This window comes from Agelaius phoeniceus, chromosome 7 (genome assembly GCF_051311805.1).
Source record: "Agelaius phoeniceus isolate bAgePho1 chromosome 7, bAgePho1.hap1, whole genome shotgun sequence".
NCBI classification, from domain to species: Eukaryota; Metazoa; Chordata; class Aves; order Passeriformes; family Icteridae; genus Agelaius; species Agelaius phoeniceus.
The window spans coordinates 44,488,805-44,503,017 of record NC_135271.1 but is presented as its reverse complement, the minus strand read 5'-3'; the positions used below and the strand labels follow the sequence as shown (position 1 = coordinate 44,503,017).

At 40.6% G+C, this 14,213-nt stretch overlaps 1 protein-coding gene across 10 annotated transcripts in view; it reads right to left on the bottom strand.

The window, feature by feature from the left end:
• The window catches only part of R3HDM1 (R3H domain containing 1), a 55,376-nt gene extending 48,461 nt beyond the window's left edge, over positions 1-6,915 (bottom strand). For all 10 annotated transcript variants that reach the window (XM_077181710.1, XM_077181711.1, XM_077181715.1 and 7 more), the window contains exons 1-2: positions 6,776-6,915; positions 5,721-5,931 (exon numbers count right to left, since the gene is read on the bottom strand). In XM_077181710.1, the coding sequence (XP_077037825.1) occupies positions 5,721-5,891 (171 nt within the window). In that variant the 5' untranslated portion in view covers positions 5,892-5,931; positions 6,776-6,915. The remainder of the gene's footprint in view (positions 1-5,720; positions 5,932-6,775) is intronic.
• Positions 6,916-14,213: the final 7,298 nt, after the last annotated feature.

Genomic DNA, 14,213 nt, shown 5'->3' with positions numbered 1-14,213 from the left:
ATATGTTTTCCTTTCCATCATCTCCTCTGAAAGCATTCCTTGCATTCTGAAAGCTGGCCCTGCATATCCCTGACAAAGTTTCAAGCCACTAAATTTCAAAAACTGGATCATTTCCCAAGCTCCTATCAATTACTCCAGCCTCAATCAGCTTAGGTGTGTTCAAATCAAGTTGTGCAAATTTAAAGTCACAACAGGACTGTCAGTGGAGAAGCAAAAAAATCTATACTCAGGCAATTATCTTTTGCAAAATTTTGCAAGCTTTGAAGCCAGTACATAAGCCAAAAGAATCTATGGAAGGAAACACCCCAGATCCAGATTTGATAGGGCACAAGAGGGAATTCAACCCAGTTATACAGGACATTGAGCTACTGCTCACTAATTAGATAAGTCACACATATTTCAGTTATTTTTAAGAGTGATTTTACAAAAAAGGGGAAGAAATGATTGCTGGGACTAAACACCAATAATATTGGGGAGAGCTGGAGGGCCACTGTAGGAGGGAGGTTCTCCTTCACAGGTGAGACAAGTATAACTCCAGCCATCATATTCAAACTTCTCATCTAGAAACAAATGCCCTGTCCAACAGTCCTGTGATAGATGTGCACTCCTGGCTTCCCTGTGTGACTTTAAGGATGTCAAAACCCAGATTCCCAGTCCCCAAGGCCCAGCTGTGACTGTGAGCATCAAGCACCACACACATGTCAGGGGAGAAGCACAGGAACAACGAGGGTGGGCCCGGGCTGCAGGGACAGCTCAGGTGAGCACAGCCCAATGGTGCAAGGTCTGGCCTGGAAGTACAAACCCCAAATTCCTCTGGCACCACCAGCAAGTGCACTCTCAGAGCTTGAGATGGGTGGGTACAATCCAATGATTCCTTTCTTGGATAAAACCACACTTGGATAAAACCTCCACTGTAGGAGGACACCACTTCCACTGGAATTCCAGGACAGCAGGTAGCCAATGCACATTGTAGCTGTTAATGCACATTTTCTCTCTTTTCAGGCTCATGAATTTTATCTCTGTCCTAATTTCTCTGCATTAATGAAGTTTTGCTCCTACAGAACATCTTTATGTTCCTCATTTATGAAAAATAATTTCTAGCTCATTTAGAATATGCAATCCTTGGTGAGTGCAAATTAGGCAATTTCTTTATATTTGCAGCTCTCAAAGACTTTCACTGCCTTAAGAAAACACTGTGTTAATGAAAGCCCTATTTATAGCCATTATGGGCAGGATTTCAAGACAGTGTTTAAAAGCAAGTATTTCAAATAATTGCATAATGAAAATAATGATTAGGTTCTTGCCTTTGATAAAACCCCACCAACACAACTTTTAAGACCAGCTACTATGCTACATTTCCAACTGCAAAATAAAAAGGGAAGTAAGACAGCCTTTATCAAAAACATATAAATAACCAGGTTTTCAGTAGGAGTATTTGCCTACTTTATTTTTTCCTAAGTACCTCATCAGCTCACATATACTAAATGCAAAGTAAAGATCTGGAGCTGTTACATGCCTTCCTCTATCATCACTGTGCTGTCTAAACAAGCTGGATAAAAACAGGTCAGGCACAAGATGGCAAACTCAGATGTGTGAAAGGTTTTGTGAGAAGGGGTTTTATTTCTGAAGTACCATTTGGGCATTTCTGAGGATAGGCACAACAGGATAAACCTCAACAAAGAGTGCTCTAAGGACATTCAGTCTTTTACCTTTCTGCAAAATTAGGTCTCAATTTTAAATCCAGTCAAGTGCTGCAGTCCCAAGAACCATGGATAGCTTTGGAATGCTGAGGGAAAGAACAGCGTGGTCCATGATCACTTTCTGTCCTGCATTAGTGAGCAGTGACAGCAATTTTCCATGACACAGTAGAGGATGACTGATGGAAAAATAGTTTCACCCTTGGACATGGAGGCAGCTCAAGAATAAGAGAATCTGCCCAATCATTTATCTATTCAGAAGTATTACATCCCATATTTTGGAGACAAAGACAGGTAAATCTTGGCAAGACCAAAACAGCTGGGGAAGAGGTAAAAAAAGACTTCAGGGAACTTCAGCTGTGAAACAGAGAGGGAAGCTCAAGGTTTGTGTTAGTATGGAAGGAAGATACTTGCAGGAAGAGAGATGTCAAGTTGCTAAGTAAAAAAAAATAAATCTAATTACCCCAAAGGACAAGAATATCTGCTTAATTAGCATTAAAAAAATCAGAATTATACTCACTTAACACAACATCTGCCTTGCCCTTATCATACAGTAGATAGGTACAACCCTGCATTCATGCCATGAGGCTCTTTTGGGTTTTAAAACAGAAGTCTTCCTAATAATATACATAAGGGACTATCTTGCAGGATAAATGCAGGATCTTAAATGTGTTGTCAGGATTTCCTGCAGCTTTGTCCTTACAGTGGATGACACTGTCTCACCACCCAGAGACAGAGGCAACACACACCCTGTATTCCAGCTGCTTCTCAATTCATTGGTTGGCACCTGGCCTGGGTAGGACAAACAGGTAGGAGACAACAGTGACTGGTGAACCAAAACCCTTTTGATCACAAAATCCTCCACAGTGCTGATGTGCACATGACTTCTGTGAAAGTACTTTTCATAACAGTGCCTCTTGCCTCCAGTGCCATTTAAATGACACTTGAACCTCACTGCAAATATGCCAGTTTAGAAATGTTCTCTGTATCAGTATCTCTACTTCTGCACCTAAAGAAATGCTTCAAGAAATTGGGAGTGCTGGCCATGTAGTGTAATTAGGTACCTTCCTCATTCACATTGTACCTCCAACATCAGACACAGCAGCCAATCCACCAATCATGCACAACTTCCAAATAATCTGGAATTTACAACTACAATTGCATTTCAAAATACAACCATCAGTTTCTGAACTGTGCTGTTCCAGAACCATGCCTGAATTCAATGGCCCACGATGGAATGTGTTGCATGAACCTCTCTGATCCTTCAGAATCCATTCATAAGAGCATACAGCAATGGAAAGAAGGTGTAGCTAAGATCAAAGTTGATGATGGGACATGGTTAGATGATCTACTTGATAAATTGAGCATTAAATTTATCATTGAGCATTCCATTGATGGAATGTCAAGTTCAAACAGAGGAAAAATCATAGCCTGTTTCTTCCATGGCTTAAAGAAGTCAAAAATGAAGTGATAACTGTACTGAGGAATGTGACTGTGGTTTGTCAGTAGGTACCAAACCTATTCTGCCACCAGGGAGGAGAGCCAAACCCAACCCCCCCACAACCCCCATGACCAACCCATCCTCTGAAGCACTCAGTAAACAGAAGTACACAACAAATTCCAGTAAGTTTCTGATAATCTTTTCTAACAGTTCTCAGCAAATTCTGCTCTTTTTCCCACCACATAGTAACATTTAATCAGCACTTAATGACAAGTACTATGTCCACTGAAATTTCAAACTGTTTAACCATCCATTAGTTAGAAACATGCTGACTGCTACTGTTCCACAAGGGGTTTTTTACCATGGACAACCCCAAATTTTTGTTTTGTATTTTAGCATACAACATGCTTTAAATGGGAAATCTTCAAATATGAGACTTATATATTTGCACTGGCAGCCTCCACAGCACAAGTGACATTAACTCCTGCTGATTTCAGTTGCTGCAAGGGGCTTGCTCAGAGTAGCCAGATTCCATTTGGTAACTGTCAATCTTCCTGCCACCCTGGAAATCTGCATCCTCAGCCTCAATTTTGAATTCACTGCTCATGTAACATCAATGTTCTGAGTCTGCTGGGGACTGCAGGACACCACACTAAATGCACTGATAGCAGAGCTGTTTCTATCCACCAGCCCTCACCACACACAGTGTCCAGCCCATTCTGTGGATGTGAGACAATCACTGCAGCCACCAGCTCCTGCTCCTGAACAAGCTCCCAGCTGAGCAATGAGCCCCCTGCCAGCCCACAGCCCCTGGCAGCACTGCCAGCTTCATTCCTCTGCACTCTGAGGAGGCAGCAGCAGTTGTTTGCAGGGAGGCTTATTTCTTACTTGCCACTTGAGTCTCATAGAAATTTCAACACTAAAATTTGTTAAATGAGAAAACGTGAATGAGATTTTTTCCAAATTACTGAACTGCATGAAAATAACTAAACTGTAGATTAATTTTTAAGGCTCAGTACTACAATATTTCATTAATTAAAGAAAATACCAGCTCAGCTATAATATCTCCCAGCTTTTCAGTAGCAGTTATTTCTCATATTACAGGAGAAATATTTCATTTCAAGGATTTATTTTTTCCATAAAATTATCTATTTACACTGATGCCAGCCTTAATAAAGCCAGCAGATATTAAAGTGTAAAACTATTGTTATTGCAGTGGTCTACAAGATTTATCTGGAAGCAATTTAACACAGCAGATAAAGCTTACTTTACTCAGTAGAATATTGAATTGTTAGTCTTGAACAAAACTACTCCCCAAAGAGCCTCTTACTCAAATCTCAATAACAAGAATCTAATAAGCTACTGTCCTGTTTTTGCAACCCACAAGAGATCCCTCAGATCCCAATCAGGATTTTTGTAAAAAATTGTTTAGTATTAACCCACAGACACAAAATTCCTATAGACAACAATAGTTTTTGCCAAACACAAGTTTCTGTGTTTCCTTTTGCAAATCTGGCCTGTTGTGTAGGTTGTGTCAGAAATTTTCAGTTGCTTTGCTGAACTCCTCCCCTCATGTGAGCTGCTGACACTCCTCAGTGACCAGGTGGGCAGCCTCAGCCAGGAGTGAGCTCTCTCTCACACCTAAATCTCAGATTAGATTAAATGTGCTGCCACAAATTCCTAACCCTTCCTTATCAGTGTGCTCTCCATTAACACAAGGTATTTTCACCCTATTTGCTTTGCCTCCTTCTCACTTGAAATGTGATGCCACAACTTCCTTACAGGTACTTCACTTCTCCCACCTCCAAAAGCCATCCATTTATATGCCTCAGCTTTTCAGTGTGTGCACAAGGAACTGCCTCAGCTTTCCTGCCTAAAAGTCACCTCCCAAAGCTGTCAAGCAGTGAAGATCAGAGAGGAGAAGGTGCAGGGAGGATCTGCTGCCCACCAAGGCAGGATGATGCTCCCCAGCTCATTCTGCAGGTGGCTGGGGCAGCAGCCAGACCTGCTGGCCTGAGGAGCTCTGGATCCCTCTGGCTCCTGGGGATTTGGATTACCTACAGCTGATTACTTCAGCCTTATGCTGAACAGCTCTGCTGGAAAATCTACACCTGAGCCACCTGAAAGTGCAACAGCTCAAAAGCCCTGGGCTGGCCACCCCTGCCTGGCTGAGCTGCAGCACCACGTCCAAAGCAGCAACACAGCACACACAGCCCAGCTCCAGACTCTGTCAGGACTCAGCAGCAGCAAAAGCCAGCCTGAGTTTGTTCCTTGTTCTGCTACAATGAAAGACTTCACATATGCACTCAGGGAAACACAAACACGGGCAAATTGTCTGGTTCCCAGCAAAACCACTCCTCTACTTCACAGAATTCAAAATGACTGAGTCACATTTATTTACAGAGAAGTGGGGCAAAGGAGGAGAGAGGAAGCAATAATGGTCATATTTGCTTCCCTAAAACCAACAAAGCTTTACTCACTGTACCAAAGAAACATGTAAGGGGATCAAGAGAATGGAGAACAACAAGACAGAGTTCTTTAACATGACATACTAGTGAAGAATAAAGTGAAAAGCTTCTTACCGGCATATTGTTTTTGTTATCAGGACAATTTTCATCCTTTTCCACTTGAATCTCTTCCTCACTTCCTGATTTTTTTAGGTTTTCAACTGGGTCTGTATCTTTAAATTCAGCTTCTGAACCCTTCATTGCATCAGTTTCATCTTTTACAGTAAGAATATCAGACATCCTCATTAGAAAAGGTTATTTTAAAATTCTACAAGAAATAGGGAACCTTTAGGACAAAGAAAAAGTTAATTATTGAGTAATTTAAAATGAATTAAAAAGCCACCCATACCTAAACAGCTATCCAAAATAAACATGATTTTGCAAAAAAGATCCCCCCTCTGCTATGACACTTTTTTCTGTCTTGTATTAGAAGGAATGATTTCTTTTTAACCACTTTTATCAGTGGTCTGTAACAGCAGACATCCACACAAACAAGAATTGAGAGCTACATTCTTGGATAACAGTCCTAGATTTTCTCTTCCCCATTTTAAAAATAAACACCTGAACATTCAGATACTCCAAACCAAACTAGGCTCCAACAGAAACAAGGCAAGATTTTCTCAAAGGAAAAGAAAATCACATGTAGATTTTATCTTAAAAGGGTTAGAAGTAAATAGATGAATCATAACACCCCAAGTGTGCAAACATTCATAAATTTCATGAACTTTTAAAGTTTCCTTGTTGACTGGACAAGTTCTGAATGCAGGGATTATCTTATTACAAACTGTAGCAAAACTAGTCTTAATAAAATTAAGCATGCTCTCAAAAATAACAAAGAAGAAAGAAAGAAACAATTTAGTAATTAGGATAATAACCATGATCAGCAATTACAATTTATAATAATCATTTTAAATGCTATATAAAGATAACTAATAATTCAACCCCAAATTTTCCACAGGAAATAAGAAACACAACTCTTTGTCACTACTCAGCTACTGCAAGATGTAAAACCAAGGATTTTCCATTTCCTACAAGAAATAAAGAGTAAGATCTGAATGCCTAAACTCCTTCATAAGAAACAAATAACAATCCAGTAATGTTATGGAAAAGCTTAGTGCTTGATTTAGTACCTGATATGTCCTAGAGTTTGGGGATTGTGGTGTCCCACAAAAATAAAATGGAATAATCCGAAGATCCTTTTCACAGTTGTCAGCCAAGATGTCAGTTGTGATGAACCAGCTGGAATCTGGCAGGAGGAGTCCCATGTCCTTATCCCCAGTGTAGAGTCCTGGACAGAACTGTTTGGTCTTGAATCAGCAAGAACATCCCTTTTGAATGCCTGAAAAATCAACAAAGAGAATTCATTATACTTTTATTTGCTGTGGAAGGGGAGGTGGAACATGATGACACCTAAAAGCTGAAATAGTCATTTTAAGAAAAGAAAAAAGAAAGAAGAAATCAGCATTTGTCATATCCAACCTGCCTGCTCTATCTAGCAGCAGTAACAGTTTCATTGGATGTCCAAGACATTTCTGCATTACAGAGTTAACAAGCAGTCATAATAAACATTTTGTTGGCATTCCTGAAACTCTGTTTCTATAAACAAGCAGGTATCTTCCCAAAGAGTCAGAAATATGCAGCCCAGCAGGTGTGGAGGAGTAACAGGCCATGAAAGTCCCAAATGGCTGTCAGCAGAACAGTTTTTCTCTTTGCTGGAGTTAATCATCTATGAGCACAAGCCACGGGCCCTATTTTGGGCAACTGCAATCACACAAGATGGCTTTACTTTATTCAAGAAAATAACTGCCCTGGGATGAGGATGACAAAACTGATGAGTCTCCATCTTCCCTCTTTTTCAGAGTTGAGAAACAAGTAACAGCAGCAGCCCCAAGGAAGCATTTGAAGGCCAGGCCAGAGCTCCAAGAGCAGAGGCAGTGGAGGGAGCCCTGAGAACACCTGGTGGTGCCCAGCTCCTCCTGCTCCCTCACAATGGAGATTAAAGCCTGGCTACAACCACTGCTCCAGAGCTGAGGAAACACAGTTTGGTGAGGGATGAGGTACTACAGACATCTGGAGTTCTGATATTTGCTGCAAAGCACAGAAAAGAAAGATAAAAGATGGCCTATGGTTCAGGCCTGTAAGAGATGCTATTTACTGAATCTAATGGAGGGGAAAGAATTAGAGACGAAAGAAAAAACTGGAACTAAAAAGATGCAAAAATGCAACAAAGGATATCCTGGATTGTTGGTTGTTGAGGTGTTTTTCCCAGACAATCCAGATGCTGGTATAAAATTTATTAAGAAGCTCAGAAGCTTTACAATAAACAAAACTTGAATAGAGATGCTGTTTCACTTTGTTGACTGACATGTGATTTGTACAGTATTTAGATAAATGTTAAAAAACATTACAGGCTGAAGACAGACAAAACAAAACCCAAAACATTTATGTCCAGTTGCAAATATAATACTGCCAAGTAAGTGTAATTTAATTACTATTCCCTATACAAATCACAAAATAGTAATGATAATCAACATCCAAGTGTTTTTTTGGTTCTATCAAATACACGAAGAGCTCCTGTCCATTTGCAACACCATTTTAAAAACACATAACAGCATATTCAGTTACCAAAACACAGCCTGCAAATATCCTTGCTGGCCTAGGTCAATCCAGGAAACTGATGCACAAAAAAAGTCCTTGTATTTCCTATGACAAACTAAGTGCAAATTAGTTCATAACTTGTTCTGAACAGATTTTTCCCTGCAGATAGATTTAAAGCCTACAGATTTGGTGTTATGTATCCAACAGTCAAAGAGACAGAACCGAGGAAAAGCTGTGGAGCTCCAATTCACACAAAAAAATATCTCAACTTTGGGTTCATAGAATGGAGCTATTTTGAGTCAACTGGAATCACCATATGTGCATCTATGAGTAAATGCCAAACTCTGTGCTTCACACTAGCAGCAAAGCACACAGAATAGAAAGATGAATCTTTGCTTACCTGATTATTTTTAATAATACCAGCCATAGATTCATTGAGGTTGGTAACACAACCTTATGTTTGTGATCCACACCTGTGAGTTTAAGTACTTGGATAACATTCCATCCCTGAAATTTCCTCGAATTCAGCCAATTTTCATAGCTGAGATAATCTGCTTCTAGTTTCTAAACTTCCACTGACTGGATTAAAAAAAGATTTAAGGACTTTTATGTGCTGCAGACCGAGTGGGGGAGCAAACCACAGCCCACCCTTAGTAATCCCACCTCTTTCACCTCCCCATACAGTTGGATGTTAATTCCTTGTGTCCCATGTAGGACAGGTAAAAGGAGAGAAAAAAAGCAGAAAGGCAGTCCTTAGGAGCTGCTCTGGTTTTTGGGGAGAAAATAGGGTCTGGTAAGCAAACTGATTAATTGAAACAAAATCCCAGCACTGGCTTTACACTGGATTGCAATACAGACCAACAAAGTTTTTGCAGATTTTAACAGGAGGGACACAAATGAGGTTCTGCCCTAAAATTATCTAAAGAGCTGAAAGGACTGAATATTAGGGGCAGAGCATTACCTGGGTTTGCAACTAAAAGCTCAAACAGCTCACAACATGTCTCATGAAAGAAAATCTACCAATTCTAGTCTCTTTTACAGGTGACAGAAACAGACACCTGCTTTAGGAGACAGGAAGTAAAAGGACTTGCATGTAAGAGTGGAGGATAAATGTCATCCCCGTGCTCCTCACCCTCAGGACTGCTGTCCCCATCTAAATACTCAGGAGTGAAATGTACATTCTTCTTCATCACATTAGCTACATTATACCCCAATATGCATCCTAAAATTCATCCTATTATTATTATTATTCATCCTAAAATCTGTAATCTTCTTTCCAATAAGTGGTTACCACTTTCTCTATGCAGCTACTCTCCCCTTTCAGAGGGAAAAATGTTATTATCAGCTCTGAGATGATGTCCAGTACTGCACAGACATAAGCTTTGCAGTCAGCAGATCAGAACATCAGTCAGTGCTGTGCTCTTACTGCTTTCTTTTGCACAACCTAGAGGATAAGTCATAAAAAACCCCAAAAGATCAAGCAAAGTCATTCCTGAGTTTTATGATGGCAGCCTCGTGAATCTTGATACATGGAAAACCACTGAGTCTCTCATTTTGTGTTCTGACATGGAAATTACCACATATAAACCCACTAAACTGACTTGCAATGAGCAGAGATATTTCTGGGAATAGGATCTAGGAGCTACTCCACTTAATCCAATTTCTCTAAGAAGCATCAAGAGTTCCAACTCCTTGCTGGCAGTGTAGATGGAGAAAGGAAGCTTTGCACTACCCATGACAGAAGAAATCCATTCTATTTCTTCTAAAGAGATGGTAAAAGAAGGTGATTTTTTTCTTTAATTACTGATATCATTGTTGTCAAAAGATCCCAGGAATGACTGTCAAAATAACTTGTATCAATAAAATTCAGGGCAGAAAATAGGATTAGAAGAATGGGGGTGAAAAAAAAAAATCTATGTTCAACATGCAAAGTCAACGGTCTTTGGAAAGGTAACATGAAAAAGGAATGTGGAGAGGTAAAGTGCAAATTTATTTCTTGAACAAGCTTCTGTTAATTGATAAATAACAGAATTCCTGCAACCAACAAACACTGGCCTCTTCCCACAACTTCCCCAGCAAGTTTGTACATAACTCCTTCCTTCAAGTGGAAGAATTGATGGATGAATCCTCCAAACTCTGTGGGAGAAGTTTTGCCTTACCCCTGACATAACAATAGCATAAACCTTTCTTGGATGTGGAAGTGCTAATTTATTTGGTTTTTTTTGAGAAAAGCCAGGACCTTGCCTAGGAAAATGGATCTTTGAGGATTCATATAAGAGACCTGCACAACAAGAGCTTTTTCCTGCTGCTTTTCACATCAATTATATAAATAAACCTATATTAACCTCATAACCTCAGGGTTCCTGTGACTAGAACTCAACAGCACCAGCCCAACTCAAAGCAACAAGAAGGTGCAGATTAATGTTATTATCTAGTAGCTGAGAGCCTGGAGATGAATCCTGAGACAAAAGGTGGGTAACCTGGCAAACATCTACATTTGGAACAAATTAGTTCCCCCTGGGAAACTTCTGTTAAGGCAGAGGTGGGAAAAGGACTGGAGAAAAATGCCCAAGGTGATGAAGGAGAGGAAAGGAGAAAAACAAACAAAAGCAACCCCACACAACCTTGAAAATCCTGGCTTGGAGAGCAAGGGAGGATTCCAGAGGGAGCAACAATTCTGCTGCCCACAAACAGAGCAGGCTGTGCTCAGGGATGATCCAAGAGCCATATGCCAGGGTAGGAACTTTGCTCTCCCTACTAACTTGTGCCTCAGTGGCCCAGGCTGTTAAAATATACTACCCAGCACCTGCAAAAATGGAGCAGCTGATACTAAGACTGCCATTCACTTAACAGAAAATTCAAAGCAGCTTTGTGCAATTATCAGAAATATAAACTAGAATTATGCAGAGACAGCTGTTCCCTGTTTCCAGAAAAGTAAACACACTCCTGCTTTCTGCATGTCATGGCTGAAGTTTGAGACCCATTAAATGACCAACTAGGGAGCAAAGAGTCCTGGCCTGCCTACTGAACTCTGATATTGTGCAGGTCTGATCTAAATTAAAATAATTATTAGTATCAAACAAATGAAATATTGGTCCACTTTTGAAGCATGAATCTAAAAGATTCCCTAGTTTTGTTTACTGGAAAATGCTATACAAGTGAATCCATGCTGCAATGATTTAAATACACTTAAATCAAAGATTTATGCTTTTCCTGATGATGCTATTTACACAGATTTTGAAGTTCTACATTAATCAGTTAACTACTAAATGCTATTTACTCTATTAGTATTAGAAGATACTTATTTGATTCAATTTACCAAGGTACTTAGTAATCAGATTTTCCAAGAAAGAGTATGACAAATCAGAATACAGAAGTATAATGTGCAGCTATTCTACCTCCTCCAAAATTAATTAGGGACTGAATGCATCTCACTGTCTGTGCACGTTATGTCCTACTACCAAGTGTAGACATCATTAAAAAATTAACTGGACAGAAATAGAACCAAATGCACCAGAAGCCATTTGCAGACTTTCTCAACAAAGTTTCCTCCAGTTTGGAAGGAAAATCTCCCAAAAGTGAACTCCATAAAAGGCTATCCCAGGTCTTGCTCTAGTTCATGTTGCTGCAGTTTTACAGAAGTGATTTGCTCTCCTGTTTCCTGTGCTGCCCCTCTGCCACAGGTGCTGCTCCAGCAGCAGCAGCAGAGCCCAGGTTTGCACTGCCTGCCTCCCTCCCTGAGCTCACAGGGGCTGGCACTGCCTGCCCCGGGGCAGGGCTGGGCACCCCTGGGACCAGGGCACCACCACCCCACCTCCCTCACTGACACAGCCTGGAGAGGGGAGGAAGAGGCAGAGACAGCCTTAAAGCACCAGAACACACCTGTCAAACATCCACTCCAGACACACACACGCCTCAGCACACAGGCTGCCATTTGGACAACAAGAATGCTGAATGTTAGAAAAAAAACCCTGAAACTTGCCCCCACTCTTCTTAAATACCTTCTGTTCTTTCCTGGGACATTTTACATGCTACAAGCTCTCTTACAGAGCAATGTAGTGCCCTTTTTTCCACACTCAGGGCCTCAGATAGGACACTACCACTGCTCATAAGACAGTTGACAGGCTGTTAAAGAGGACACCTTTCACAGGAATAGGCATGTGAGAAGCCAAGGTGTATTATTAGCAACTATCCCTCCCCCTCCTTTTATATTTTAAATTCTGAGCAATACTCTAAGGCTCTTTAATCCTGCTCACCTTCTCCTGTGAGTTCATTCCTGAATGCAATAGAAACACTGAGCTGACAGTGACAAAGAATAACAAGATAATTCCTTCAGGAATGTAGCTGCATAAATAAGATATTTAATGACGAGCAAGACTAGAGCAGTCTTTTATTCTACATATTGACAGGAAACTGCAGTATCCAAATACCTGTGGAAATCAGGAGTTTGTTGGCATTTGTTATCCATAAACTCAAAAAATAAAACCTGAAATGTACCCTGAAAAAACTCTGCCACTACCCCGTGCTTCTTCAGAGTGCTCTGGTCCCCAGGAGGCTCAGCTGCTCCATTCTGCACAAAGCACTGTCATTCCTCTTAGTTCCCTTCTTGCACTTTGCCTTTGATACAAGTGATCAGAGCCAGGCACATCAAAGGAAATAAACACCTTTGGTTTCCTCCTGGAAAACGAAACAGTTCTCTGGATGTAGCTCCTGCTACAGTGGAACGTGACAAAGGGGTTCTTACAAGGTGCTTCCAACTCACTATTAAATCTGGCAGCCTACAGCGCTGTTCTTTTCACCATTTAGGAAAGGAAGAGGTTGGGCACTCTAGGATACTACCAAAGGAAATACAATCCCACTGCAGTCCTTGTTTTGAGTAGAGGAGCACCCAACAGGAAGAACAATGGAAGTCCAAGTTGCAGGGTTTCTGATGAAATGACAGTTCTAGCATTGAACAATCTGTGGTGGATGAAAACCAGCCTGGCAAACATTCACATACTGTTATTATAAAACACAGCTCTGTGGCTAGGCCACCCTCATTAAGGTAACAAAAATAATTTTAATAGGTTTATATACTATTTAAAGATGTAGCTCAATTAGGATCTATTCTCACTTTTTTTTTTTGCAGCTTTAGAAAGAGAAGAAAAAAAACCAACTTCCCAGACAGACTTCAAAACAGTTCACTGAACACTATTTTTTATATAATTGTCTCCTGGCAAGCATCTGCACAGGGTAACATACCTTGGCAGACAAAAGCCCTTTCAGCTTGAACACTATTAGAGCATTAACCTTTCCAAAATGCCATACCTCAGAGAGAGCAGAGCATTAGGTTAGTGGAAAATCCATCTGTTGAATGGCTAAGCCTCTCATCCCCCAAAGAACACGCCTGTCCAAAGGCATGAGGAAAGAACTATTTAGAAATGCTCATGAAATACAGCATGACATATCTTTAGTTTTTGCTAGCATAGTTCTGTTGGCTTGGGAGGGGAAAAATGAATGCCCTTCTCACATGACATTGCTGTACCAGCAAAAGCTCTGTAGAAACAACTATGCTGATGAAGACTTTGTTGGCTTAGCTGTCCTCATTCAGAGAAACCCAACTGACAGCAGAAAAACTCCTCCTGGCTCCTGAGCCGTCTCCAGGGCTGGTATTCAGAAAGGTCTGTGTGTCCATGTGCCCACAGCAGCACCCTCCCACAACTTCCATTCATTTCTTCCTTTGAGCAATCCCCAAACCTGCCCTTGCTCTCCTCACCTTGTTCACATTGCATGCTCACCCAGCATCCTTTATCAGCTCCTTTTGACATCTTGCACTTTTTTTTTTTTGCACAAATTTTTCACTCACTTTTAACTATGTCTTTAGAAAGGTTCCAACAATTCCAGGAAATGCACACATAGCACAAAAGTCTGCATCACCACATAATCTGTTTAATATTTATCTGTATGTATCTATTTAAAATACCTTTTAGT